Source organism: Acipenser ruthenus, chromosome 12, assembly GCF_902713425.1.
Source record: "Acipenser ruthenus chromosome 12, fAciRut3.2 maternal haplotype, whole genome shotgun sequence".
Lineage (NCBI taxonomy): Eukaryota > Metazoa > Chordata > Actinopteri > Acipenseriformes > Acipenseridae > Acipenser > Acipenser ruthenus.
The window spans coordinates 29,810,778-29,838,580 of NC_081200.1; the positions used below are offsets into that span (position 1 = coordinate 29,810,778).

The window sequence follows — 27,803 nt, forward strand, 5'->3', positions numbered from 1 at the left end:
TGCACATGTGATTGCTACTTTATTTAAAAATTTCCAGTTTAATACTATAGTACATAAATGTTACATGATATATCTACAGGTATGTTGTTCAAGTCACGTTGAAAATATTTTTTAAAAACTTAAATTTTGCATAGGGTTTGGGTTAAAAGTAAAATGTGTGAGTTGGTAAGTGAAATCCAAAGCATCATAGAAAACATTAAAACACAAATCTCTTCATTCAAGGGGTCCATTAAGTATTCAATTATTTAGTATCAGGCTTTAGCATGAATCCATATTAAAATATGATGACAATGTGAACAAAATTGCTAATCAGTTGCTAAATTAATGAAGGCTAACATTAGAGAAACAGACCGTATTTGAAGATATACACAGACTAGACATAAACCTTACACACTAAGGTGTGCTTGTTCCTCACAATCACTTCCAACAAGAACCATTTAACTGGAATGAATGACCTGGTAGGGTAAAAAGCCTCTATGTCAACCCCTTTAAAATGATTTACTTTACAAAAAATAAGATCAGGGAGACAACATCCTTCCCTGTAACCTTTCGTTCAAAATTACCTTTACTACACCACTATTTGAAACATCAGGCTGCTTTTTCCTCGATAATAGTGAAAGTTTCCATGGGTCCTTTAGTTTTGCTGAGATCCTGTATATCATCTAGAAGACTTCTGGGTGTCAAAATGTGCGTGGATCCTATTAAAAATAATGAATGAAAGTTTATATTGATACCTTTATATTTTACTCGCAATGCCTACCTTCAATTCCATAACATAATTCACTGTAGGCAACATACGGTAAGTAAGCAAGCACAACATAACAGTGACAGCTGTTTAAGTAAAACCAAATCGAAAATAAATTCAGAAGTTCAGAATGTTATCACACATGACTATTATTGTTATTATTGTCATCACCATCATCATACCATACTTATTTTAATTAAATGTTTACTTTCATATGTACTTTAAAACAATTGAAAGTAAAAAAACTAAATAAATGAATAAATATTACATTTTAAATTAAACAAAATGTACCTACCAATAATTACTTCACAGGACTTGACTGCTTGAGTCACTTCATAGGCACACCGCATCTCAGAGTAGCTAACACCTCCAATTATAAATACTATGAGCCTTGAACCACTCCGTCGGTCATCTTGATTGCTGCCCTTGTGTTTCTGACGAGCACTGTGTATGGAAAATTAAAAACTGGTCAGTGGTTCTAATGTGACAGCCAGTACAGTATATATATCAAATTAACATTATTAGTTAATAAGTGCAACTGAACTTATTAACTCTTCTGGACTGTCTTCCCATGAGCAACTTTTTGAGTGGGCAAGAGGTTCTGTAACACAAAGTACTGCCAAACATACAGTACAAACCACAATCCATAACAATTTTACTTTGACTCCAATTTATTGTCTTTAAAAAATGGTATAGCACATTTCACAATTCAGTAATTCGTGGTTAGACTTTGGTTGACAATAAAATGTACATTTCACTGTTCTTATGTACAGGTCAGACAGCAAAGAGCATCTTCATTGGCTGACAGGGCTATAATCATTTACACTCTCTAGTATAATGGCATACCTTACAGCACCAGACCCATTCCAAGCTGCAGGGCATTCAGATTTATGGGGCCATTCTCTAGTGTCTAACTTGTTCTCTATAGCATCCTGAAAATAGAAAAAACATTACATGAGGAGACATTTTTAATATATTGCAGTGCTTACAAATATACATATACATATATATATATATATATATATATATATATATATACACATATATATATATATATATATATATATATATATATATATATATATATATATATACACACACACTGATCATAGTACTACTGGGATATATCCTTAATATCAGACTTCTGGTAAGCTCAAGGATTTTTGGTGATCAAATATTTGTCAACAATCTTGCCATTAGTTTGGTACCCTGATTTATCAGTGTGCACATTTTCAAATGTGGAAAAATATTCATAATTTTCAGGAAACACTATTCTTATTGTGCATAAACACAATCATATATAGAGTATGGTTTAACAAAATTAAAAACAGCTAAATACAATTCTTTCAACCAACCTTTTAGTTTAGTACATTTAATATCCTTTTTTGCTTAAAAAAATAGAACATGCATACTATATCATATTTCCTTTAAAAAGCAAAAAATAAATAAAAAACAAGCAGCCTATTCATAATTTATGCATTATGCCAAATCAACTGTACAAGGATCAAGCAAATTGCCAGTAGGTGTCAAAGCAGATGAATTCACTTAGCTCACATTTCTATAACTTTAAATCATACTTCCTTAAACAGATAGGGCTCTTTTGTAGTTAAAACACAAGAGGTAAGAGTTTTCTTTTCATGTTAACGATACATTCAATTTGCTTAAAATTTGTACACTGTGGCCTAGATTTAGAGAGCTTTGGTTACATATCTTGAAGCAATACTAGTCACTAGCGCTACACCTGTTAAAATGATTAGGTTCACTCCTAAATTGTGCAGACATTTCTTAATTTGAACTATATCTATTTTTTCATAAGACAAAACAGTTATTTTTAAATATTAACACATTTAATCCACCATCAACAGACTTGATTTGTGCTCATGTCATATGGACCACCAAGGAAATATGGCTGAAGACCACCACACACCAACACCTGCCAATTTCCACTTCAATCAATCACCAAACCTGCTAGTCGTTTCACAATTACAATAAATGTCATCATATTGGCTTTTTAAAAATGTACTCAGCACACCTCCATGACATCCTTCATAACAGGTGTCCATCGGGAAAGCTGATAGGTTTCCTCATGGGAGCGATCTTTCCTAGTCGTCTTACGTTGCTGAGAAGACTGACAAACAAGGGGAAAAAAAGGCAGAACCAAAGATTATTTCTTGTGGATTTCTGTGCTCTTGCCGATCCCAGATAAGATTTTCACAGAGCCAAGTCGTTTTGTTTTCTTGCGTATGTTTACATTTTCTTGTTGACTAATAAAAGTTTTGAGGATCGTTGTTGGCTTGGTGTTGAAAACGGAACATGTTGACTTTGTGAGACAAACTTTTTTGCTCAAGATAATCTTGATTGACAGAGAAAGTCATCTTGCATGTGTGTACGAATTTTTGACATTACAAAAGTGCAATCTGACTTTAGTATGTAAATATAGCTACTATCCATGTAATTAGAAGCAGTATAACCCAGACATAAGTTGCAATATTAAAACTACAAACATATTTATGAACAAAACCTGGTCCAATTACTTACTGAAGAACGAATGGGGACTCCGAGTAGGTCCCAGTTTAAAATAACATTACTTTCATTGTCAATTTGTTGAAAGATCTTTCTTAGATTCTCCTCAGTCGTTCCTGTTACAACACAGACAATACATTTAAATCATTAAAGGACAATATATGATCGCTATTATTTACATACTTAAAATAATGTACAATGTTTCTTACTAGATAAACCAAATCAGTATGTTAACTAAGTATTTGTAATTATTTTAATTTAAAATAATCTGTTTCATACCATTTAAGCTGAATAAGTACAGCAGAACAGCTCTTATCTTGTCATAAGTGGGGTGCTTTTGTAGCAAAACTGGAAGAAGTGTTCGCATAGGGTCCTTAACTTTCTGCCCTTCTGTATCCGCTCCAAGAGCCAAGTCCTAGGTACATGCCAACAAAGAAAATAAATGCTGGAGGGAACAACAGCTTTCAACATAACAAAACATTAAGGTGACCTTCCCAAACAATGTTACTTGTATTGACACTAGAACATAAGAGCATTTACAAATGAGATCTATGCTCTTGTGGTCCTTAGTAGTGGATTGATCTCAAAACTTTGTCAAGTCTTAAAGTATCCCAGTGATTCAGCATCAATAGGATCACGGCATTCTATACCCTCACCAATTTGTATGCAGAAGCGTTTACTGTTCTCTATCTCCATTTAATATCCAACTGTCTTCTCGTCCTGGTTTCTGTGTTTAGTTAAGCCGCTATTTAGACGGATCAACTAAACAGATGCTCCTTTACATTTCAGTTTGTTTTCTGATGGGGTCGTTCGTCAGTTGACTAGCATGCATAGTTCTTACCTGTTCCACCTTGCAAAGTTTTTCCACATTTGTCTGAAAATGGTTCATGCATTCTTCAGCTAAATTAAGGTGGACTGTTTGCTGAAAGATAAAATACACATTAATGTTTATAACCTACTTTAATATTAGACAATTATTTTTATTTCTATAAAATCCCATAATACACTGTCCGTCCTTCCACTTCTGTCATATTGGATAAAAAAAAAATATTAAAAAGTAGATATCCCTACTCATGGCCACTAAAGAAAATGGTCAAATTGCTTAATAAAGAGCTGATCATAATAGAGGTATATCAAATTGAAAGGGTCAGAGAGAGAGGCAGAGATTAACCTGGTCATTCATAGGAAGATATCTTACTGTATTATTATTGTATTATTAATGTAGGACAGAAAATAAGTAATTTGTATTACGCTATGTTTGAAATGTGTGTCTACTACTTTTAGTTACGGTTTGAATGAATCCACATTTGCATTTGGACTATAAAGGTTTCCATATATTGATAGGGATTGACCTTTGGGATACAGGAAGCGTGAATGATAGAAACACGAGTGAGACGTGTAAGCAAGACTAAACACCTGCACTCTTCCCTTTTGCTCTGTATACCACCTAATACTGTGTACTCTCCCAAGAAAGCCCTTTGCACCCACTTATTGTGACTCAAGAATTAATACACATGCCTTGCATTAAGATAGGAGAATTACTTTTTTTCGTTTAGTTTTCTCCTATTCTCTCAGTGAAATTGTTATGTGTTATAATTTACTTTTATGATGATATTATTGCTTAAAAGGCTTTAGGATATTTTACGTATTTATAGTTTACAAGGAAGGATAGCTTGGCACAAATGTTATTTATTACAAAACCAAAACCCTAAGATAATACATTACAAAAAGCAGGTCATAGCTATCAGGCCTTTATTAATTTTCCCATCATATCACTAGCACAATCCCTGTACAAAATCACTACATAACCCCCTGAAGACAAATTTTACTGTAAAGGTAGAACACATGCAAAGTGTAACATTATCAGGGGCGTTGCATACCTTTGAAATTTGTTTGCGGAAAGAAGGCATCTTCTTCATTAGCTGAGACAAACCGCTCATTGTAATCTGGGAGGGGAGGGAGAAAGAGACATTTCCCATTAGAATCAATGAAGCCTTTGTTTACGTGCTATACTAAAACACTGCTTGTAATGGGAATCAAACCATTAGTTACTTAATATTCATATTGGCAGAAAAATAAAGTATAAACACTTACTTTGTTGTCTTTTATTTTCTTGTTTGCAGAAATTTCCTTTACAAGTTTTGGGATTTTCCTGTTAGGGAAAAAAAGTAAAAAAATATTATTGAAAACAAAACGTTAAATAAATGAACTTTGCTCATATTTTACTGCAAGATTATTTCTTTATGATGATGTCTGGATCATGTAGTCAGAATGATCTTTGTATGTTAAACATTGTTGATTTACACTTGTAACAGGGAAGAAGCAATGCATGAACCGACAAACACCTTAAGTGTTTTAACATGTTCTGCTGCTTTGATTATAGAGCTTTTACCTTATTTCATCAATATGGATCACAGTCCGTAACGGCAGTGCATTCATCACACAACACTGCCCGTTAACCTTGACAGTCGTTGCAAATCCGAGTAACTGCACCAGTTATAACTGGGCGCAAATCATTAGCCATGCACAGCTCAAGCAAGCGTCTTAACCACTATGCAAAAAAAACAGACTTCTGCAGATGTGCATATAGACCTTTTAACGTTATTTCACCAACAGTGGTTAGAATCCATAACAGAAATGCATTACACAACACTGTCCATTACACACACACAGATCCCAAGTTCAACACATGCTCCCATTATGTGTGGGGTTGTTCATCGATAGTTTAACTTTTTTTCAAATAAGCACATTGTAGGTTATTTCATTGTTTGCATTTAGTAGGTATTTAGGGGGTGATGTAAGGATACATGCAAAGTGATTTGCGGGTGCAAAACCCCCATAATGCTGCTGTAAATCGTGTTTAGCCGCCGTAAAGTCTGATTTTACCGGCCACAAAAAATGCGGCTTATGTAAAGAATGGTGTTCACCTGGCGTTCTGCAGCCATCATTAATCCATTAAAATTACATTGAAATGCATTCAAATGAAGAAAAGAGCATGGAATTAGGCAGGATCTGGATACTAAGCGGGCACAATTATTAGAATGTGATGTAAGGATTTTGTCTTGCACTTAGGCACTTGCTGACTCTCCAAAAACTTGACACCTCTTCTTACAAGATGCAAGCCATTGTAGAAGCGAGTAATGAAGAGCTGTATAAAAGCACACACCTGCAGAGACCTGTCATTGGCTTCAGGGTGGCTGCTGTGCTACACTTCCTGATGTGGCGACACTTGGTTCTTGTTGAGGAGAGGCAGGAACACATTCGGAGGAGAAGAGCAAGACGAAGAAGACCCCGCAAATTAAATCTCAGGGTCACTGTTTGGGATGCCGGAGGATATGGTCTAAAGCATTATCATCTCACTCCGCAGGTCATCCTAGACCTAATAGCTGAATTGAGGAATGAGCTAGACCTCAGCATCTATCTAGGGACCGCTATCCCTACTCATGTGAAAATGCTGTGTTCTCTGCACTACTTAGCCTCTGGTTCCTTTCAGACGACAGCTGGAATGTCTGGAGGTATAGCCCAATCCACCTTTTCCAGTGCTAGGCACATTTCTTGATGTCATGCTAAAAATATTAGGCCAAAATATATAATTTCCTACCAGCATAAATTACGTTGGCCAAGGCTTTTCAAACAACTGCGTTTCATGCTGAGTGACCTCAGCCGTAAGGACTCTCAGAAAACTTTTCTTTTCTTTTCCGTGCACCAAGACTTTGCTACCCTTCCTCTGACATATTTTTTTGGTTTGTATTTTCATGCTCCACAAATGTCATACAGTGACTACTGCTCTCTGTACTCCTAACTCTGCACGTGCGGCCGCAAAACAGACCGATGCACTCATTGAGACCCTCATTATCATAATTGCAGACCATTATTTGTGTTGTGTTGTGTTGTGTTGAGTAATTTGTATTGCTCTTAACCTTACATTGGGCGCAGTGAAAAATAATTGCCTGGCCGCAATGCAATTAGAATTTTGCATCCGCAATTATTTGCACTGCGCCTACACTTACATCACCCCCTTAGTGTTTGCATCAACATCAGCAGATCAATAAACACAGCTGTACTGAAAACTATACCACATACTCTGAAACTTCTGCAATGTGCATGTGCCGAAGTCTTGTCCAAAGATCATCCTCTTCATTAAGTATAGACTGTTTTTCCTTAGCAACGGCACCATCTTTTGACTGATACCTGCAGAGACACATCTTTTGAATCACATAATGAGGCTCAAGAAACTTTTTGGACAAGTCTGTTTTTCTGCACTGCAGTTGACAATATGAATATACCACAATTGAAAGGAAAGACTAACAAGTTTCCTACTGTTTACCTAATGAAAGATTAATAGCATTCTAAAAAAGCAAAGATCATATTATAGAAACCGGATAACTTAAATATTTTTTTACACACAAAAAATAGACCAGACTTACTTATATGTATCATTTTCAATTGAAATCAGATCATAAACCATTGCCTGGTACGTCAGCTCATGCAGGATAGGAGAAACTGGATCAAAGCCTCGATCAACTATTAAAAGTTGTGCCTGTGTTTTGCTCTGAAAAAAAATCCCAAAAAAACACAGTAGTTGAATACTTATCACAAACAGTTTACAGGCAGATATTAACAACTCTGTTCAGTGGGTGATCTAACCTTTCCTTTGCACTTTTCATCCAATTCATAATGTTCTCCGAGTTTATTCTCTACCAACTCAGCCAGTTTCTTGGCATTATCTAAGGGTTCCCTGTGAACATAAAAAAGTATATCAATATTTGTATAATTTAGATCTTTACACTTCAAACATAACAAAGACATTCTCAACCTTTTCAGTTACAAATGCAAATATAATCGTATGGCACTATGTTGCCCTCTGAGTAATTTCACTTTGCCTTATACTGTTAAAAGTTAACAAAATCACAAACCAAGTTAAGAAAACACATAATCTTTCTGGTCACATGGGGTCCTCAATATATCTTAAACGGCTACAGCAGTTGGCATTGAGAAGGTTAATCGATCAATAGTAATAAAAATAAAAAGGATCTATATGAAAGAGCTTTCTGGAATTAGTTGTAGAAAATAAGAGTAGGTTAAAAAGCCCCACTAAGTTTCTAAATAGTATACCTTTTATATCTAACTCCAGGGTTTTCATCCAAAGTTGCACACAGCGTCACTATCTGTTCTGCCATCTTCTCAAGCGTAGTATCTTTATCAGTCCTGTGGGTGCTGTAAATACTGTGGAAGGCATCTGGATTATCAAGAGTGAACACCTACAACGTAAAAAGGACAAAATATTTGCTGCAACACATACTGCAAAAATAATAATAATAATAATAATAATAATAATAATAACAATAACAATAACAATAACAATAACAATAACAATAATAATAATAATAACAATAATAATAATAACAATAATAATAATAATAATAATAATAATAATAATAATAATAATAATAATAATAATAATACTGTTTAGACCACACTTCATATTTTGTGTCATTTCATATGGTTTTTACTGTGCAACTGTTAATAGTTAAATCGAACAAAAAAAGAAAAACAGCCTTTTTTCCTATGATAGCTCAAAAGTTAATTCAAAAGTGAGACCAGTTGGGTAATATGGGCTTGAAGCATGTGTATGCTATTGAGTAAAACAAACAAACAAACAAACAAAAAAAACATGCAAGTATTGGAAAGTGACCTTCCAGAGTGTAGCTAACATCTGTGAATTCCCAGCATTACAGCATTCTGTATTTAGCCATTTATGATCTGTACAAAAATATGCTTGTTGTTCTTTAGTGCAAAACAGGATTACCCCGCCCTGAAGCCATACATACATATGAGATCTACAGAGTTATGAACACCTGTGACAGAAATACAGTGAGTTCTGGTGATAAATCTTCCTCCCGATTTGTGAGGGCGCTAAAGAACGGGAGGAGAAGTATCTGGAAGGGCTGGCCTGACAGTTCGTTTCCGGGACCGGAAAGTGGGTCAGCCTGGAAGGAAGCGAGACTCTGTTGTAAGACCGTATTGATTTGACAGGTAAACGAGGGGCAGCTGCAAGTAATAAGGCAGCTGCAACCGCTTACCTAGATATCATGCGGGATTACATATAGGGGCCAGGGTAACGCTGTTCTTTTCCTTCGTTTTGGGTAAAGCGCGAGAGAGAGAAGGACTGAGAGAGGAGCTCTCAATAAATAAAAAAGAGACGTGATACGGGGTTTTTGTGTTGTGTTTGTCTGTGTGGTAATTGTTTGTGTTTTGCTTCACCAGACAGTTAGAGCACATCTCCGGAGCTGTCGCGGAGGGTCAGCACAATCCGGAGCACCACTGCACTAACCGTCACGAAATACTTGTGTTTGCACTAAGCACCAGCACGACTGCACTCACCCAGGACTGGTGACCGTGTGTTCCTTTTTTGTTCGGGACTGTGCCCTGTTTTGTTACCCCCGTGCTTTACACATTGGTGTGTATAGCCGGGGATTTATTAGTTGACGGTCACCAGACCTGGATTATAAATAAAACACCATTTTTCCACTGTATACCGTTGTCTGCCTGTTCACTCCTGCATCGCATCACCGCTACACCTGTTCCCCTTCACTAGCCACTTTGCCACACGTGGTGTCAGACTAAGGATCATGGACCGCAACGCACTGGCGGAGCTGCTGCAGGCGCTGGAGAGCAGACGCGACGCAGAGGAGAGAAGGAGGGAGGAGCGCTACACGGCGCTCATTGAACGGGTAGGGCTGGCCGTGGCTGCAGCGACGGCCCCTACCACAACACCGCGGATGTCGCCCCCGAAGGCACGGGCGATGAAGATGTCGGCGGAGGATGACCCGGAGGCGTATCTGGTGGCGTTTGAGCGGCTGGCTACCGCGGCGGCTTGGCCGCGGGAGTACTGGGCCAGCCAGTTGGGACCCTGCCTGATCGGAGAGGCTCAGGCAGCCTACCAAGCCCTGAGTGACCATAACGCCACAGATTACGACCTGGTCAAACAGGCTATCCTCCGCCGTCTGAATATAACTACGGAGACCCACCGGGCGCGGTTTAGGGAGTACAGGAGAGCCCCGGAGACACGCCCCAGGGTGGTTGCAGAGCGGTTGTGCGACCACATGGTGCATTGGCTGACCCCCGGGAAGAAGACCGCCCAGCAGATGGGGGAAGCCATTGTGGTAGAGCAGTTCTGCCATGTGGTCGGCGCCGAAACCCAGGCGTGGATACGGCGCCACAACCCTGACACCCTGGAGGAGGCGGTCAAATTGGCGGAAGACTTTGAAGACTCCCTGACTTCTGCCCGGGTCGGGATCCTGTCGGCCCCTGCCCTTCGGAGCAGCCGACCTCTCCCTCCCTCTCCTCCAACACCACCACCACCCCCTTTGTTCCCGGGACCCAGACCTCCGAGAGCGCCGACCCCATTGGGCCCCCTTGCCTCCCCCCCATGGAGACCAAGGTTGGCCCCCAGCTGGGGTAGAGGTGCTGCCCCTGCCCCGTTGCCATACCAGCAGCGGGACAGATTTCTACCCTATGCCCCCTCTGTCCCTCCTATCTGTTTTAGGTGCCACCAGCCGGGACATCTGGCCAGGTCATGCCCCGCTGCCATGGAGTGTGACGTGGCCGCGTGCAATTGGGCACCTGAAACTGGTAAGCAGGGGGAAAATGGTCGGGAGGGGCCTTGTTTGATTAATGTTGTTTTAGGGAATGTGAAAACCCACGCATTAGTGGACACAGGGTGTGAGCAAACCTTGATTAGGACAGCTCTCCTGGGCGGTGTGTCGTGGCGGCCACGAGGTCAGGTGGCCATCTCCTGTATCCATGGAGACACGGCGGCATACCCCACCTTAAAAGTATATTTATCGGTAGGACCGATAAAACGTCACCTTGTAGTCGGGGTGGCGGAAAGGTTGCCACACCCAGTTATTCTGGGCCGAGACTGGCCAAAATTCAAAGAATTGATGCAAATAATGGCAGTCTCAGCCACACACGTAAACGTGGCAGAAAAAAAAAAAAAGGAACGGATTGGTGATGTGTTTCCTTTTCACACTGAAATGTTTTCCCCTCTTTTCCGTCCTAGAAAAACGAATAAGGAGAGACGGACCGCAAAATGGGAGGGAGCGTTGTTGAGACAAGGCTGGGGTCTGGTGGGAGAGTGCTGCAATGGTAATAAACGCCAGTCGAAGGGAGTGGGAACGCAGTGTGACCGAGAGAGCGAGGTTACTGGACCGACTAGAGCAGAGGTTATTCCAGCCCCTCTCAATGTACCGGACCCGTGGTACTCAAGCGCGGACCTAGTGTGGGGCCAACATAACGACCCGTCACTGGTGCACGCTTGGGGACAGGTCCGGTCCATTGAAGGTAAGGATGTTGAAGGCGCTGGGGCGCTAGTATATCCACACTTCAGTATCAAGGGGCAATTACTGTATAGGGTAAACCTAGCCGCGGGCACAGGACAGCCTGTAACACAATTATTGGTTCCCCCGTCTTGTCGGCTGGAGGTCATGAGGCTGGCGCATGATATCCCTTTTGCGGGGCACCTCGGAGCCGAGAAGACGAGGGAACGGATATTGGCTCGATTCTATTGGGTAGGTCTTCATACTGATGTGTCGAAATATGTAGCCACATGCCCAGACTGCCAGCGAGTAGCGCCGGGTCGAGTGCGCCCCGCCCCTTTGGTCCCACTGCCGATTATTTCCACTCCTTTCGAGCGCATTGCAATGGACATAGTCGGCCCTTTGCTACCTTCTGACTCCGGGTATACGCACATTTTAGTAGTGGTGGATTATGCAACGCGATACCCGGAGGCAGTTCCATTGAGGTCCACTAGTGCCGCTGCAATAGCCACCGAGTTAGCACAGATTATGGCTAGAGTAGGGATCCCCAAGGAGATTTTGACCGATCACGGAACTAATTTTTTGTCCAATACGTTACAGCAGGTGTACAAAATATTAAAAATACGTCCCATCAGGACGTCCGTTTATCATCCACAATCGGACGGTCTGGTGGAACGTTTTAATCAGACCTTAAAGTCGATGCTGAGGCGATTTGTAACACAAGAGCAAAAACATTGGGCATCACTTCTCCCCTACCTCCTTTTTGCAGTGAGAGAAGTGCCGCAGAGTTCAACGGGGTTCTCCCCCTTTGAGCTCCTGTACGGCCGGCAGCCTCGCGGCATTCTCGACCTGCTGAGAGAGGGGTGGGAGGAGCACAAAGGCTCGTCTAAAAATGTAGTGAAGTATGTGCTCCTACTCAGAGATCGCCTGGATTTGGTCGGTCGTTTGGCCCGAGACAACCTCAGATCGGCTCAGCACCGACAAGAGCAGCATTACAACAAAAATGCACGGATTCGAACCTTTCGACCAGGGGACAAGGTAATGCTGCTACTTCCCTCATCAGAGTCAAAACTGTGTGCTAAATGGCAGGGGCCGTATGAGGTGATTCGGGCTATAGGGAAAGTAAATTATGAAATTAGACAGCCCGATCGCCGGAATGAACGTGAAATTTACCATGTTAATTTGTTGAAGCCCTGGCAGGCAAGGGAGGTCTTATTTATAGCCCCAGGCAATATGGAGGATGATTTAGGTCCCTGTCCAGAGACCCCGAGCACAAGAGCGATTTCAATGGGGGAACAATTAGTTCCGGATCAGCAACGAGAGCTGCGTAAGCTTATTGAGGAGTTCAGCGATGTTTTTTCTGATGTGCCCGGCAGGACAAACTTAGTTGAATATGACATTATCTCTCCTCCAGGTGTCACAGTGCGAGAGAGACCGTACCGGATCCCGGAAAGTCGACGAAGTGGCGTTCGCAAAGAGGTATGGGATATGCTCGAGCTTGGAGTGATTGAACCTTCCAGGAGCGAGTGGTGCAGTCCTATTGTAATAGTGGCTAAGAAGGACGGCACCAACCGCTTCTGCGTAGATTTCAGGAAGGTAAATGCTATTGCTAAGTTCGATGCGTATCCCATGCCTCGGGTCGACGAACTTTTAGACAGACTGGGAAAAGCGAGGTTTATTTCCACTCTGGACCTGACGAAGGGATACTGGCAAATCCCTTTAACCCGCAGCTCCAGAGAGAAAACCGCATTTTCAACACCAGAGGGGCTGTTCCACTTTAAAACCATGCCATTTGGGCTACATGGTGCGCCCGCTGCCTTTCAGAGACTGATGGACCAGGTTTTACGCCCACATCATGAATATGCAGCAGCGTATATTGATGACGTGGTGATTTACAGCTCCACCTGGCGAGAGCATTTGGCTAGGGTTGCAGCCGTTCTTCAGTCTCTAAGGGCAGCCCGGCTGACAGCTAACTTAAGGAAATGTGCGTTTGCCAAGACAGAGACTCAATATTTGGGATTTTTAATGGGAAATGGAAGGGTGAGACCTTTGGTCACCAAAATCCAGGCTTTGGTTGATGCAGCGATCCCCAAAACCAAGACTCAGGTGAGGTCACTACTGGGCTTAGCCGGTTATTACCGCCGCTTCATCCCCGAGTACGCCACAGTGGTTAACCCGTTAGTCGACCTCACCAAAAAGAGTGCTCCAAATTTGATTAAATGGTCAGCTGAGTGTCAGGGGGGCGTTTGATATGATTAAGCGTAAACTTTGCCAGGCCCCCACCCTTATTACCCCAGATTTCACCAAGAGATTCATCCTCCACACCGACGCCTCGGATGTAGGTTTGGGTGCAGTCTTGTCCCAAAAAGTAGCTGGAGTAGAACACCCGATATTGTACATAAGCAAAAAAATGTTACCTCGGGAACGTAACTACTCCGTAGTCGAAAAAGAGTGTTTAGCCATTAAATGGGCTACTCACTCTTTACGATACTACCTGCTGGGACACTCATTTGATCTTGTCACAGACCACGCCCCCCTCAAGTGGTTAAGCACAATGAAGGACAGCAATGCCCGGATAACTCGGTGGTATCTGGCGTTGCAGCCCTTCATGTACCACATGGTACACCGTGCGGGGAAAGACCACCAAAATGCGGATTATTTTTCCCGGGAGGGGGGAGTAATGGGAAAGGTAGATTTAGCCGAGTGTTCCTTCGGCTCCACTCTGAGCGGTGGGATATGTGACAGAAATACAGTGAGTTCTGGTGATAAATCTTCCTCCCGACCTGTGAGGGCGCTAAAGAACGGGAGGAGAAGTATCTGGAAGGGCTGGCCTGACAGTTCGTTTCCGGGACCGGAAAGTGGGTCAGCCTGGAAGGAAGCGAGACTCTGTTGTAAGACCGTATTGATTTGACAGGTAAACGAGGGGCAGCTGCAAGTAATAAGGCAGCTGCAACCGCTTACCTAGATATCATGCGGGATTACATATAGGGGCCAGGGTAACGCTGTTCTTTTCCTTCGTTTTGGGTAAAGCGCGAGAGAGAGAAGGACTGAGAGAGGAGCTCTCAATAAATAAAAAAGAGACGTGATACGGGGTTTTTGTGTTGTGTTTGTCTGTGTGGTAATTGTTTGTGTTTTGCTTCACCAGACAGTTAGAGCACATCTCCGGAGCTGTCGCGGAGGGTCAGCACAATCCGGAGCACCACTGCACTAACCGTCACGAAATACTTGTGTTTGCACTAAGCACCAGCACGACTGCACTCACCCAGGACTGGTGACCGTGTGTTCCTTTTTTGTTCGGGACTGTGCCCTGTTTTGTTACCCCCGTGCTTTACACATTGGTGTGTATAGCCGGGGATTTATTAGTTGACGGTCACCAGACCTGGATTATAAATAAAACACCATTTTTCCACTGTATACCGTTGTCTGCCTGTTCACTCCTGCATCGCATCACCGCTACACCTGTTCCCCTTCACTAGCCACTTTGCCACACGTGGTGTCAGACTAAGGATCATGGACCGCAACGCACTGGCGGAGCTGCTGCAGGCGCTGGAGAGCAGACGCGACGCAGAGGAGAGAAGGAGGGAGGAGCGCTACACGGCGCTCATTGAACGGGTAGGGCTGGCCGTGGCTGCAGCGACGGCCCCTACCACAACACCGCGGATGTCGCCCCCGAAGGCACGGGCGATGAAGATGTCGGCGGAGGATGACCCGGAGGCGTATCTGGTGGCGTTTGAGCGGCTGGCTACCGCGGCGGCTTGGCCGCGGGAGTACTGGGCCAGCCAGTTGGGACCCTGCCTGATCGGAGAGGCTCAGGCAGCCTACCAAGCCCTGAGTGACCATAACGCCACAGATTACGACCTGGTCAAACAGGCTATCCTCCGCCGTCTGAATATAACTACGGAGACCCACCGGGCGCGGTTTAGGGAGTACAGGAGAGCCCCGGAGACACGCCCCAGGGTGGTTGCAGAGCGGTTGTGCGACCACATGGTGCATTGGCTGACCCCCGGGAAGAAGACCGCCCAGCAGATGGGGGAAGCCATTGTGGTAGAGCAGTTCTGCCATGTGGTCGGCGCCGAAACCCAGGCGTGGATACGGCGCCACAACCCTGACACCCTGGAGGAGGCGGTCAAATTGGCGGAAGACTTTGAAGACTCCCTGACTTCTGCCCGGGTCGGGATCCTGTCGGCCCCTGCCCTTCGGAGCAGCCGACCTCTCCCTCCCTCTCCTCCAACACCACCACCACCCCCTTTGTTCCCGGGACCCAGACCTCCGAGAGCGCCGACCCCATTGGGCCCCCTTGCCTCCCCCCCATGGAGACCAAGGTTGGCCCCCAGCTGGGGTAGAGGTGCTGCCCCTGCCCCGTTGCCATACCAGCAGCGGGACAGATTTCTACCCTATGCCCCCTCTGTCCCTCCTATCTGTTTTAGGTGCCACCAGCCGGGACATCTGGCCAGGTCATGCCCCGCTGCCATGGAGTGTGACGTGGCCGCGTGCAATTGGGCACCTGAAACTGGTAAGCAGGGGGAAAATGGTCGGGAGGGGCCTTGTTTGATTAATGTTGTTTTAGGGAATGTGAAAACCCACGCATTAGTGGACACAGGGTGTGAGCAAACCTTGATTAGGACAGCTCTCCTGGGCGGTGTGTCGTGGCGGCCACGAGGTCAGGTGGCCATCTCCTGTATCCATGGAGACACGGCGGCATACCCCACCTTAAAAGTATATTTATCGGTAGGACCGATAAAACGTCACCTTGTAGTCGGGGTGGCGGAAAGGTTGCCACACCCAGTTATTCTGGGCCGAGACTGGCCAAAATTCAAAGAATTGATGCAAATAATGGCAGTCTCAGCCACACACGTAAACGTGGCAGAAAAAAAAAAAAAGGAACGGATTGGTGATGTGTTTCCTTTTCACACTGAAATGTTTTCCCCTCTTTTCCGTCCTAGAAAAACGAATAAGGAGAGACGGACCGCAAAATGGGAGGGAGCGTTGTTGAGACAAGGCTGGGGTCTGGTGGGAGAGTGCTGCAATGGTAATAAACGCCAGTCGAAGGGAGTGGGAACGCAGTGTGACCGAGAGAGCGAGGTTACTGGACCGACTAGAGCAGAGGTTATTCCAGCCCCTCTCAATGTACCGGACCCGTGGTACTCAAGCGCGGACCTAGTGTGGGGCCAACATAACGACCCGTCACTGGTGCACGCTTGGGGACAGGTCCGGTCCATTGAAGGTAAGGATGTTGAAGGCGCTGGGGCGCTAGTATATCCACACTTCAGTATCAAGGGGCAATTACTGTATAGGGTAAACCTAGCCGCGGGCACAGGACAGCCTGTAACACAATTATTGGTTCCCCCGTCTTGTCGGCTGGAGGTCATGAGGCTGGCGCATGATATCCCTTTTGCGGGGCACCTCGGAGCCGAGAAGACGAGGGAACGGATATTGGCTCGATTCTATTGGGTAGGTCTTCATACTGATGTGTCGAAATATGTAGCCACATGCCCAGACTGCCAGCGAGTAGCGCCGGGTCGAGTGCGCCCCGCCCCTTTGGTCCCACTGCCGATTATTTCCACTCCTTTCGAGCGCATTGCAATGGACATAGTCGGCCCTTTGCTACCTTCTGACTCCGGGTATACGCACATTTTAGTAGTGGTGGATTATGCAACGCGATACCCGGAGGCAGTTCCATTGAGGTCCACTAGTGCCGCTGCAATAGCCACCGAGTTAGCACAGATTATGGCTAGAGTAGGGATCCCCAAGGAGATTTTGACCGATCACGGAACTAATTTTTTGTCCAATACGTTACAGCAGGTGTACAAAATATTAAAAATACGTCCCATCAGGACGTCCGTTTATCATCCACAATCGGACGGTCTGGTGGAACGTTTTAATCAGACCTTAAAGTCGATGCTGAGGCGATTTGTAACACAAGAGCAAAAACATTGGGCATCACTTCTCCCCTACCTCCTTTTTGCAGTGAGAGAAGTGCCGCAGAGTTCAACGGGGTTCTCCCCCTTTGAGCTCCTGTACGACCGGCAGCCTCGCGGCATTCTCGACCTGCTGAGAGAGGGGTGGGAGGAGCACAAAGGCTCGTCTAAAAATGTAGTGAAGTATGTGCTCCTACTCAGAGATCGCCTGGATTTGGTCGGTCGTTTGGCCCGAGACAACCTCAGATCGGCTCAGCACCGACAAGAGCAGCATTACAACAAAAATGCACGGATTCGAACCTTTCGACCAGGGGACAAGGTAATGCTGCTACTTCCCTCATCAGAGTCAAAACTGTGTGCTAAATGGCAGGGGCCGTATGAGGTGATTCGGGCTATAGGGAAAGTAAATTATGAAATTAGACAGCCCGATCGCCGGAATGAACGTGAAATTTACCATGTTAATTTGTTGAAGCCCTGGCAGGCAAGGGAGGTCTTATTTATAGCCCCAGGCAATATGGAGGATGATTTAGGTCCCTGTCCAGAGACCCCGAGCACAAGAGCGATTTCAATGGGGGAACAATTAGTTCCGGATCAGCAACGAGAGCTGCGTAAGCTTATTGAGGAGTTCAGCGATGTTTTTTCTGATGTGCCCGGCAGGACAAACTTAGTTGAATATGACATTATCTCTCCTCCAGGTGTCACAGTGCGAGAGAGACCGTACCGGATCCCGGAAAGTCGACGAAGTGGCGTTCGCAAAGAGGTATGGGATATGCTCGAGCTTGGAGTGATTGAACCTTCCAGGAGCGAGTGGTGCAGTCCTATTGTAATAGTGGCTAAGAAGGACGGCACCAACCGCTTCTGCGTAGATTTCAGGAAGGTAAATGCTATTGCTAAGTTCGATGCGTATCCCATGCCTCGGGTCGACGAACTTTTAGACAGACTGGGAAAAGCGAGGTTTATTTCCACTCTGGACCTGACGAAGGGATACTGGCAAATCCCTTTAACCCGCAGCTCCAGAGAGAAAACCGCATTTTCAACACCAGAGGGGCTGTTCCACTTTAAAACCATGCCATTTGGGCTACATGGTGCGCCCGCTGCCTTTCAGAGACTGATGGACCAGGTTTTACGCCCACATCATGAATATGCAGCAGCGTATATTGATGACGTGGTGATTTACAGCTCCACCTGGCGAGAGCATTTGGCTAGGGTTGCAGCCGTTCTTCAGTCTCTAAGGGCAGCCCGGCTGACAGCTAACTTAAGGAAATGTGCGTTTGCCAAGACAGAGACTCAATATTTGGGATTTTTAATGGGAAATGGAAGGGTGAGACCTGTGGTCACCAAAATCCAGGCTTTGGTTGATGCAGCGATCCCCAAAACCAAGACTCAGGTGAGGTCACTACTGGGCTTAGCCGGTTATTACCGCCGCTTCATCCCCGAGTACGCCACAGTGGTTAACCCGTTAGTCGACCTCACCAAAAAGAGTGCTCCAAATTTGATTAAATGGTCAGCTGAGTGTCAGGGGGGCGTTTGATATGATTAAGCGTAAACTTTGCCAGGCCCCCACCCTTATTACCCCAGATTTCACCAAGAGATTCATCCTCCACACCGACGCCTCGGATGTAGGTTTGGGTGCAGTCTTGTCCCAAAAAGTAGCTGGAGTAGAACACCCGATATTGTACATAAGCAAAAAAATGTTACCTCGGGAACGTAACTACTCCGTAGTCGAAAAAGAGTGTTTAGCCATTAAATGGGCTACTCACTCTTTACGATACTACCTGCTGGGACACTCATTTGATCTTGTCACAGACCACGCCCCCCTCAAGTGGTTAAGCACAATGAAGGACAGCAATGCCCGGATAACTCGGTGGTATCTGGCGTTGCAGCCCTTCATGTACCACATGGTACACCGTGCGGGGAAAGACCACCAAAATGCGGATTATTTTTCCCGGGAGGGGGGAGTAATGGGAAAGGTAGATTTAGCCGAGTGTTCCTTCGGCTCCACTCTGAGCGGTGGGATATGTGACAGAAATACAGTGAGTTCTGGTGATAAATCTTCCTCCCGACCTGTGAGGGCGCTAAAGAACGGGAGGAGAAGTATCTGGAAGGGCTGGCCTGACAGTTCGTTTCCGGGACCGGAAAGTGGGTCAGCCTGGAAGGAAGCGAGACTCTGTTGTAAGACCGTATTGATTTGACAGGTAAACGAGGGGCAGCTGCAAGTAATAAGGCAGCTGCAACCGCTTACCTAGATATCATGCGGGATTACATATAGGGGCCAGGGTAACGCTGTTCTTTTCCTTCGTTTTGGGTAAAGCGCGAGAGAGAGAAGGACTGAGAGAGGAGCTCTCAATAAATAAAAAAGAGACGTGATACGGGGTTTTTGTGTTGTGTTTGTCTGTGTGGTAATTGTTTGTGTTTTGCTTCACCAGACAGTTAGAGCACATCTCCGGAGCTGTCGCGGAGGGTCAGCACAATCCGGAGCACCACTGCACTAACCGTCACGAAATACTTGTGTTTGCACTAAGCACCAGCACGACTGCACTCACCCAGGACTGGTGACCGTGTGTTCCTTTTTTGTTCGGGACTGTGCCCTGTTTTGTTACCCCCGTGCTTTACACATTGGTGTGTATAGCCGGGGATTTATTAGTTGACGGTCACCAGACCTGGATTATAAATAAAACACCATTTTTCCACTGTATACCGTTGTCTGCCTGTTCACTCCTGCATCGCATCACCGCTACACCTGTTCCCCTTCACTAGCCACTTTGCCACAACACCAAACTTACTAACTGACCGGTCAACTGAACATCCCACTTTTAGCTGGAAGTATGCAATCATTCAACCATACCTACAATGCAAACAGAATCCAGTTTTTTTAAAGCGCAAATTAACCTACTGAAATGGTAAGGAGTTGGAAACGCAAATGTGTTGCACTTTCAGTTAGGGCTGTGTTCAAAGGTTTGTTCGCTAGCCAGGAATTCGAAGGTAGTTCTAAACCTTCCAAGGTTCGTCAGGCGGTTTTCACGCACACTGCATGTTTTTTTTTTTCTCTGTTAACAGAAACCGTTTGACAATGTGTGAATACTATAAACCACACAGTAAATGTCACTCGCATGCAAAACTCAATCTTGTGATTTGTTCAATGCATATTACTTAAACAAAAATGATTGTATTAAAATCCACTACCAAATAGTTATACGTAGAAACTCTGGCACTGCTGCTGTGCATTGAAGCAGGGTATATTATGCCAAATCACTGGGCGGGTATCTATAGCGGTTGTAGTGCTTCAGTAAAATATGTACTGAATACCTAGTGTACAATACATTGTAAGAGAAGTGCTATGGTAGAATATGTTTGAAACATATAAAATATACACTAACACTAATAATTTTAATTTAAAAAACTGAGCACCGTCCGCCCCTCCCCCCTGCAGCTTGTGTTATCCAGCGGCAGAACTTTAATTTATTCATTCGCCGTCTCGACAGCAAAGCGTTGTACAGTGTAAGCTGTACTGAAAGAAATGTCTTGAAAACCCCCTGCTGTTTGGGATTTTTTTGTTAAATGCCCAGATGAACAACAAAAAAAAAGCGACTTGATGTATCATGGAGGCACAACCAATTTCTGGGATCACTTGACAAGTGTAAGTTCATATTATTATTATTATTATTATTATTATTTAGTAAAATGTGACTGATAACTTGCTTGGAACGGTGACTGTTAAATAAAACTTTTGCCTAAGTCAGCTGCAGTTTTTTTTTTATTGGCCACAAAATGGTGCTGCTGCAATGCAAGCTTACTGTATATATCGCAAGCAGCATCAATTACGTGTAGGCCTACATAAACGTGCATTTTTACTTAAATTATAAAAACATGATTACTGTTCTATAGAATGTATTTTTAAACTACATGTGAATTTATTCCATTTGTATAGATTACCTGTAAAATAGGATTTTCAATCAAATATAAACTGGTGGCCAGTACATTATGCAAATTAGTACCATCAAAGGTTTGAACCTTCCTTCGGTAATGTGTTCCAAACCTTCAAAGGTCAAAATGTACCACTCAGTTTAAAAAATAAAAATAAATAAAAAACTGAGCAAGTAGCCGTGACATGGTTCAACTAGCAGCTCCCTGCATTATTAAATGAGAGATACCATGAACGAAACAGTCTTGAAAAGTGCATCGATTTCTGTTTTCATTTATTTTTGTGTAATACATTCTCACTACCTTATGTAATTCTGCTTTTTAACTAGTAAAACATGTGAGCAAGGTACTTTACCTAGATTGCTCCAGTAAAACCCCAACTGTATAAATGGGTAATTGTATGTAAAAATAATGTGGTATCTTGTAACAATTGTAAGTCACCCTGGATAAGGGCGTTGGCTAAGAAATAAATAAATAAATAAATAAATGTAGGCTACATCCAGCTGTTCATCATTGTGATACAGAGCACTCTCCATTGCCTGACGAAGTTTCTATTTCAATTATTTTTTCAAAGCCACGTTGTTTATACGTTTTGTAACAGCGGTTAGCAAACTACAGTTTTTTTTTTTTTTTTAATTGTTTATTTAGCAGGCGCCTTTATCCAAGGCAACTTACAGAGACTAAGTCGCTGCGACTTACAGTTGCGCATACACTGCAGACCGAACAACTCACTTGACCACTATCGTTATTAAACTCCAGCCAAGGGTCAACCTTCAGCCAGTTTGCCTGAAAAAATCACTTATAGTGCTGTTGTATCACTAAGGCTGTATCTAAGCCTCTAGTCTAATCTATATATTAGTCAGTGGTGTGTGACCGAATTTAGTAAAAATACCGTGTATTTATTTTTTGCCAAATTACCCTTTGTATTTTTCCATTATGATAAATTTGATTTTTTTGTACCATTTGATTTCTGCAATGGAAAAGTGACCTATATTTTATTTTTGTAACAATTAGTGTGTGAATCACTCAGAAAACATTGATTTGTGTTTGTTTGAATTACAATTTCATCAAAATAATAGGCGCTCTGTATTTCTTTTTTGTTGTTTTATGAATGAGTATAAAATCACCTTGGTGCCCTTGGGTTGGGTTATGTTTTGCCTTTTTACCCTGTAGAACTGCCTTGGTGCCCCTGAATCTTCACGCCCAACAAAGGCAACACTGCCTTGCCCTTCATGACCTTAACTTCCTGCCCTGTAATATGTTTTATATGTAACGGTCAATTTGACTGCTCCTGGTCAGAATAGGTATGACAGTATGTTATCTCCCTAAGTTTTGCAGCTACGCGATTCTTTCTTTGTCAGGGTATTATTAGTACATATATTTAGGAAAAGGTCAGGAAAGCACAGCTCTGTATATTAAACACACGCACCACAATTTAAATTTCAATTCCACAACCGTCAAAATGACCACCTTGGTCGTTCTTGTGTTAGAGCTTTGGACCTCCCTTTAACAATGTAAATCTTCTCAAGGGCCTTATTATTATATAATGTTACAAACCTGGCTTTTGTGTCCAAACACTGTATTCATTACCAGGAAAACCAGATTAATTACTGGGAAAACATTAACTGGAGCGTAAAGGAAGAATACTGTACATAAATGTTGCAGAATTTATAACAAAATGTCTTTTGCTTCTACAAATACTAATATTTGGCTGGACATAGCCCCACTCCTCAAGTAAGGAACTGCAGTACATTTTGACTAGGTGCTATAACAGTATAAATCTAGTGAATGAAGATGCTGTCTCCAATACGGAGAGATCTGAAAACAGACAGAATCAAAAGTTTAAAAGGTACATAAAAAAATGACAAACGTGACTGGTTCAAACTGTAATTGTATCTCAGGGAATTGATAGAGATGCATTAAAAAACATGTGCTTTGCTCACGTAATTATTTCTTTTTTTATATCTCCATCAGACCGCCTCAATGGAATTATACAGTGTTACATTGCACACCCCAACACAGATATGGGTGTACACCATTTTAAAACACTGATCTATTGTTATCAGAGGAGTTATCCTTCCAAGACCTCTATGCAGGTATGCAGTGTTGAAAGTTAAATATGACATTTTCAAATGTTTCTTGTGTAAATGCAACATGTAGCTAAATATTAAAAGAAAAATCTCTGAAGACTGGGCACTTACTTGAGATTCATATGGCAGAAAGGAAATGTTTAGCTCTTTACAAACTCGTATCGCCTTTGCACAATATGTCTTCAATTTGTTAAAAAGACTGTCTGGGCAATCTGGAAAATAAAAAAAAAGATTTTGCATATATAATTACTGTACATAAATAATTCTTTAAAAAAGCTGTAAACTTGTTTGACGATGACACCAATATTCTAAAACATTGGGGATATTCAATAGTTAATGCCTTAAGTAATCAATGAATTCTTCATTTGAGATATTCTTTACAGGAATTTACTTACAGTCAGTAAAATAGATATATGCTGCTTTGTACTTGTATGTGCTCTTGAAGTCATTAACAAGTGAATCCACACCCTTAAAAAACAAAAAAACAAAAAAACATTTCAATTATACAGCCCAGTATCTGGTAGTTTACAGTCTAAAACCATGTGGTACACTGATCTAAAATGATACGTCTCAAGTACTAGTTCAGATTTATTTATGATAAAGGATTCATTGCTCTATAAATGGAGGCAGTGTCAACCAGGCTCTTGTCAAATTAGTGAATGTGGAGTTTACATGAATCACTATCTGCAAGTAAACAATGTTTAAGGGAGCACATAATGCTCTCAAGATAGAGATACTGTTTTGCACCTTGCATTATTATGTCCAAAACCTTAACAATTTTTAAATATAATTCATTAAATAACTATCTCCAACATATTAAATGTATTTACTGAACAATTTACCAAACCTTTTCAGATGGAGAAATGAAATAAACAGCCTTCATGTCTGGAACGGGTTCACGGTTTTTATATAGGTCTTCCACAACTATAATAAAGAGAAGAAAAAACAATATGATTCTCTATGCAGAGTATTTACAAGAAACCTGCATATGAAAAAACCTTCTTGGAAAATTACTAAACTTTTCCACTTCCCAGCACTTGAAAATGTTTGCTCAATCACTTATTTTTAAATAGTACTTTACATCTTCCTATGAGGACAGGGACTGCCATAAATAATTGGCTAATTAATTAAATGTAATTAAATTTAATTGTGGATTTTGGCAACACTTACTGAATCGTAATAACAAGTCATCCTTTTGGGTGACATTTGGTGACCCCAGTCTATTGAGCACCAAAGACATAGGCATGATTCTGACTTTACTTACTAGTAATCCCTTCGGACATTAGATCTGACATCTTGCAGCACGAAGATAGCACTTTGGTGGTGAAGTGATCCAAAATTAATATCTGAAAACCAAGTCAGATTTTATAAATAAGTAAAAGCCTTGCTGTGTGGCAGTATGATGTACAGACATTACCAGACAGTTAACCGATTAACACAAAGCTAACTGTTGGTAAAAATGCTTTGGAGGGAAAAAAAATACATAAAATAGTGTTGGCGCAGCATATTTTAACCTAACCTAAAGAGTTACTTAGATGAAGGCATCAGTTACAGTATTTTGAGAATTTCTTCACTGCCCAAATTAATTCAGTCACACGCTCGTGACATCTGGTATATGCAATCATTTTCAGACACTAATTTAGCACTTAGTACAGCTTCTCATTGGAAAAGTTCTGTAACAGAAAATACTAGAGAGGGAGAGTATTAAAAACTACAAATGGTTCTACGTCCAAGGAAAATCAGTATCTAACAGAATACTCAGTCGTTAGAAATACTTATTACTACATATCAAATTTTAAATAACATCAGTCTACCTAGCTATTTGTACCATTGTCTCTGAAGAAGGCGGAAGTCAAAATGTTGTAGCTAATTATTAAAAAGACATTTTGTTATATATATATATATATATATATATATATATATATATATATATATATATATATATAAGATACATTTTATGTTTCAAACTTCAAGACAGGAAATACAGCAAGAACAGCTTGGTTCAACACTAAAAACATGTATTAGTTCTGTTCAGGGTTGGCGATTTTTTTTTATTTACATACCAAACTAAATTACTCAATCTTAAATGAATACATAAATAAAACAAATTATTTATCATTGTGTCATCCTCTAAATGTGAACTACAAGAATTTAGCGATGGAGTACCCCAGAAAAGAACACCCCTCACTCATCCCAGTCATTCTTTTCTTTTACTTTTCTTTCTTTGATTTCCTCTTTTTGTGTCAGTCCAAACACACACAGCTGTTACTTAGGACTGCTTTGCTTTTTATAGTGTGTTCAATTGTTAAAGTTCCTGATTGCACCACTAAATAAACCTGGTTTCAGCAGGTCTTAACACAGTGCTCTGTGATCACAATACAGCCCTAAAAGTTTTAGTTTATAGACAGTAAGAGTTTAAGATGTTTGTGTTAATAAAATGTTTTTAAAACATACTTTTCATGTATTTTCCTTGAGAAACTATATAAAATAGGTAGTAAATGAAAAAATGATTTAAATCTTTTTTTTTTTTTTTCAAGTGATTTAAAATCGACTTGATTTAAATCAGCCAACCCTGGTTCTGTTCTGTTAGAATCAGTTCCAAAAAAGGCATAGCATTCTGTTCCGGTCGCTGCTAAAATAAGTCATGTAGGAAGTAGGAACAATGCTTGACTGTCTGAAAATCAGGCCGAACTCTGAAGCAATCGAAAAAGTAAAAAATTATCTTTGTACCACATACGTTACATTACTTTTCAATACAGTTAACTGATTGATTAATGTTGGAATCTAACTATTCCATAATTATAAATACATTATGTTGTAAGCATGTTTTATTTATGTGTAATTTTCATGGAGAAATGGGAACATTGCCAGACAATGAAATGCTCCAATACACACCAAATCTAATTAACCTGTAAAAATCTAGAACTTGGTAGCTTTGAAGACAGAAAAAAACTGAGAATTTTACAATAATGATAATACTTTTAAGGAGGTAAATGTAAACATCTCAAGTTTTTTTTATACATCATGTGGTCACTGGAATTCGTTTGAGTCACATGTCCAGTAATTATCCATTGCATTCCAGTGAAGCCCTGTAACAGCACCACTGTGGCTGTGATCTGAATGCATCAGAAAACTCTATTTGTCACATGATACACTACAGTGCATCACACATGGCGAGACATACCCTCCATTCTCCTGGCTTTTTGTGGTCATCGATGACGGTTTCCTTTATTTCTGAAAACAAACAACAACAGCAGTGTTCAGAGAGTGATTTTCAGCAAGAACAAGTTTTAAATTGTTTCCATGATTGCAAATTCAAAAAGCCAAATTAAATCACCATAGATGTTCATGTTGTTAAAACAAACAAACAAACAAATAAATAAATAAACAAACAAACAAACAAACTGAGAATCGCTACCTCTAAATAACGACCCCCCTTCCCCATTATATTTGTTATATTTAGGGCTGGGCTGTTATTCCACTGCTCTTAAAGAATGTACTTAATAGACTGCCAATTGTCTACCTAAGCCAACCACTTTAATGCATTTCCCTACTGTTGATACTTTTGGAGGACATGTCACTGGAAATTTTAATCACCAGCACTAGGCCAAAGACTTTTTTCATTTTTTGTATCACCTTGACTAATTAAACTAGCTTTGAGGCATAACATTGCTAGAGCAGTTTCTCCAATTTAAACATGGGCTTTGAACTTAAGGTAATGAGCTTACACACGCAACTCTTTATGTGGGCAATACAATACATCTGTGTGCAAAATTAATTTTACAAAATTGTAAGATTGCAGGCAGTTACACAGTCTAACAAAAATAAATAAACAAATAAATAAATAAATAAGAAACGACGAATAAGAAACAAGCGCACAAGAAACTGGCGAATAAAAAGCCAACTTCAGCCTCGTCAATACACACGGCAAAGTTGGCTTCTTAGTTATTCGTCGGCCGGAGACGGAGTACACCATGCAAGCTTCTTGTATTTAAATTACGGGGGGTGATGTTGATTTCACACATTACCTACACTGTTTTAAATAATTGTTTTTAACTCCAACGACACACAAAGTATTGTAACTTAAGTAAAACAGCTGTTAATTAGCTTCATCCTAACTACAGCATTACTGAAGAACTTACTCTGCCAAAGAATATTCTTCAGCCCGTGTTCTGTTCCAGGTGCCATCTTGTTTCTTTGCAGGAACCCACGACGGTGACGTCACGGATGCAATGTCAACAAAAGTTGCTTGCGGAAAAATATGAGGCGCCGTTAGGGACATAAT

The 27,803-nt window shown here is 41.8% G+C and overlaps 3 protein-coding genes across 3 annotated transcripts; 2 read left to right on the forward strand and 1 right to left on the reverse strand.

The window, feature by feature from the left end:
* On the reverse strand, nucleotides 1-27,793 carry LOC117416752 (syntaxin-binding protein 3-like). The gene is made up of 19 exons (XM_034028139.3): nucleotides 27,661-27,793; nucleotides 26,703-26,752; nucleotides 24,783-24,864; nucleotides 24,366-24,442; nucleotides 23,914-23,986; nucleotides 23,630-23,730; nucleotides 8,384-8,529; nucleotides 7,916-8,006; nucleotides 7,696-7,820; nucleotides 7,352-7,459; nucleotides 5,363-5,420; nucleotides 5,149-5,214; nucleotides 4,110-4,190; nucleotides 3,548-3,683; nucleotides 3,284-3,384; nucleotides 2,778-2,873; nucleotides 1,592-1,677; nucleotides 1,041-1,189; nucleotides 1-698 (listed from the first exon to the last, which is right to left on the reverse strand). The coding sequence occupies exons 1-19, from the start codon at nucleotides 27,704-27,706 to the stop codon at nucleotides 589-591; spliced, it is 1,782 nt and encodes a 593-aa protein (XP_033884030.1). The 5' UTR covers nucleotides 27,707-27,793; the 3' UTR covers nucleotides 1-588.
* LOC131740088 (zinc finger protein 446-like) lies at nucleotides 9,692-14,863 on the forward strand. The gene is made up of 2 exons (XM_059034794.1): nucleotides 9,692-10,903; nucleotides 14,735-14,863. The coding sequence occupies exons 1-2, from the start codon at nucleotides 9,901-9,903 to the stop codon at nucleotides 14,740-14,742; spliced, it is 1,011 nt and encodes a 336-aa protein (XP_058890777.1). The 5' UTR covers nucleotides 9,692-9,900; the 3' UTR covers nucleotides 14,743-14,863.
* LOC131740089 (zinc finger protein 446-like) lies at nucleotides 14,891-20,062 on the forward strand. The gene is made up of 2 exons (XM_059034796.1): nucleotides 14,891-16,102; nucleotides 19,934-20,062. The coding sequence occupies exons 1-2, from the start codon at nucleotides 15,100-15,102 to the stop codon at nucleotides 19,939-19,941; spliced, it is 1,011 nt and encodes a 336-aa protein (XP_058890779.1). The 5' UTR covers nucleotides 14,891-15,099; the 3' UTR covers nucleotides 19,942-20,062.
* Nucleotides 27,794-27,803: the final 10 nt, after the last annotated feature.

Coding starts and splice junctions, on each gene's coding strand:
- LOC131740088 (XM_059034794.1), top strand. CDS start 9,901: ATGGACCGCAACGCACTGGCGGAGCTGCTGCAGGCGCTGGAGAGCAGA.
- LOC131740089 (XM_059034796.1), top strand. CDS start 15,100: ATGGACCGCAACGCACTGGCGGAGCTGCTGCAGGCGCTGGAGAGCAGA.
- LOC117416752 (XM_034028139.3), bottom strand. CDS start 27,706: ATGGCACCTGGAACAGAACACGGGCTGAAGAATATTCTTTGGCAGA. Junction 5,215..5,362: donor AGAAAATAAAAGACAACAAA/GTAAGTGTTTAT, acceptor CTCCCCTCCCAG/ATTACAATGAGCGGTTTGTC. Junction 2,874..3,283: donor GAGTCCCCATTCGTTCTTCA/GTAAGTAATTGG, acceptor CTTGTTTGTCAG/TCTTCTCAGCAACGTAAGAC.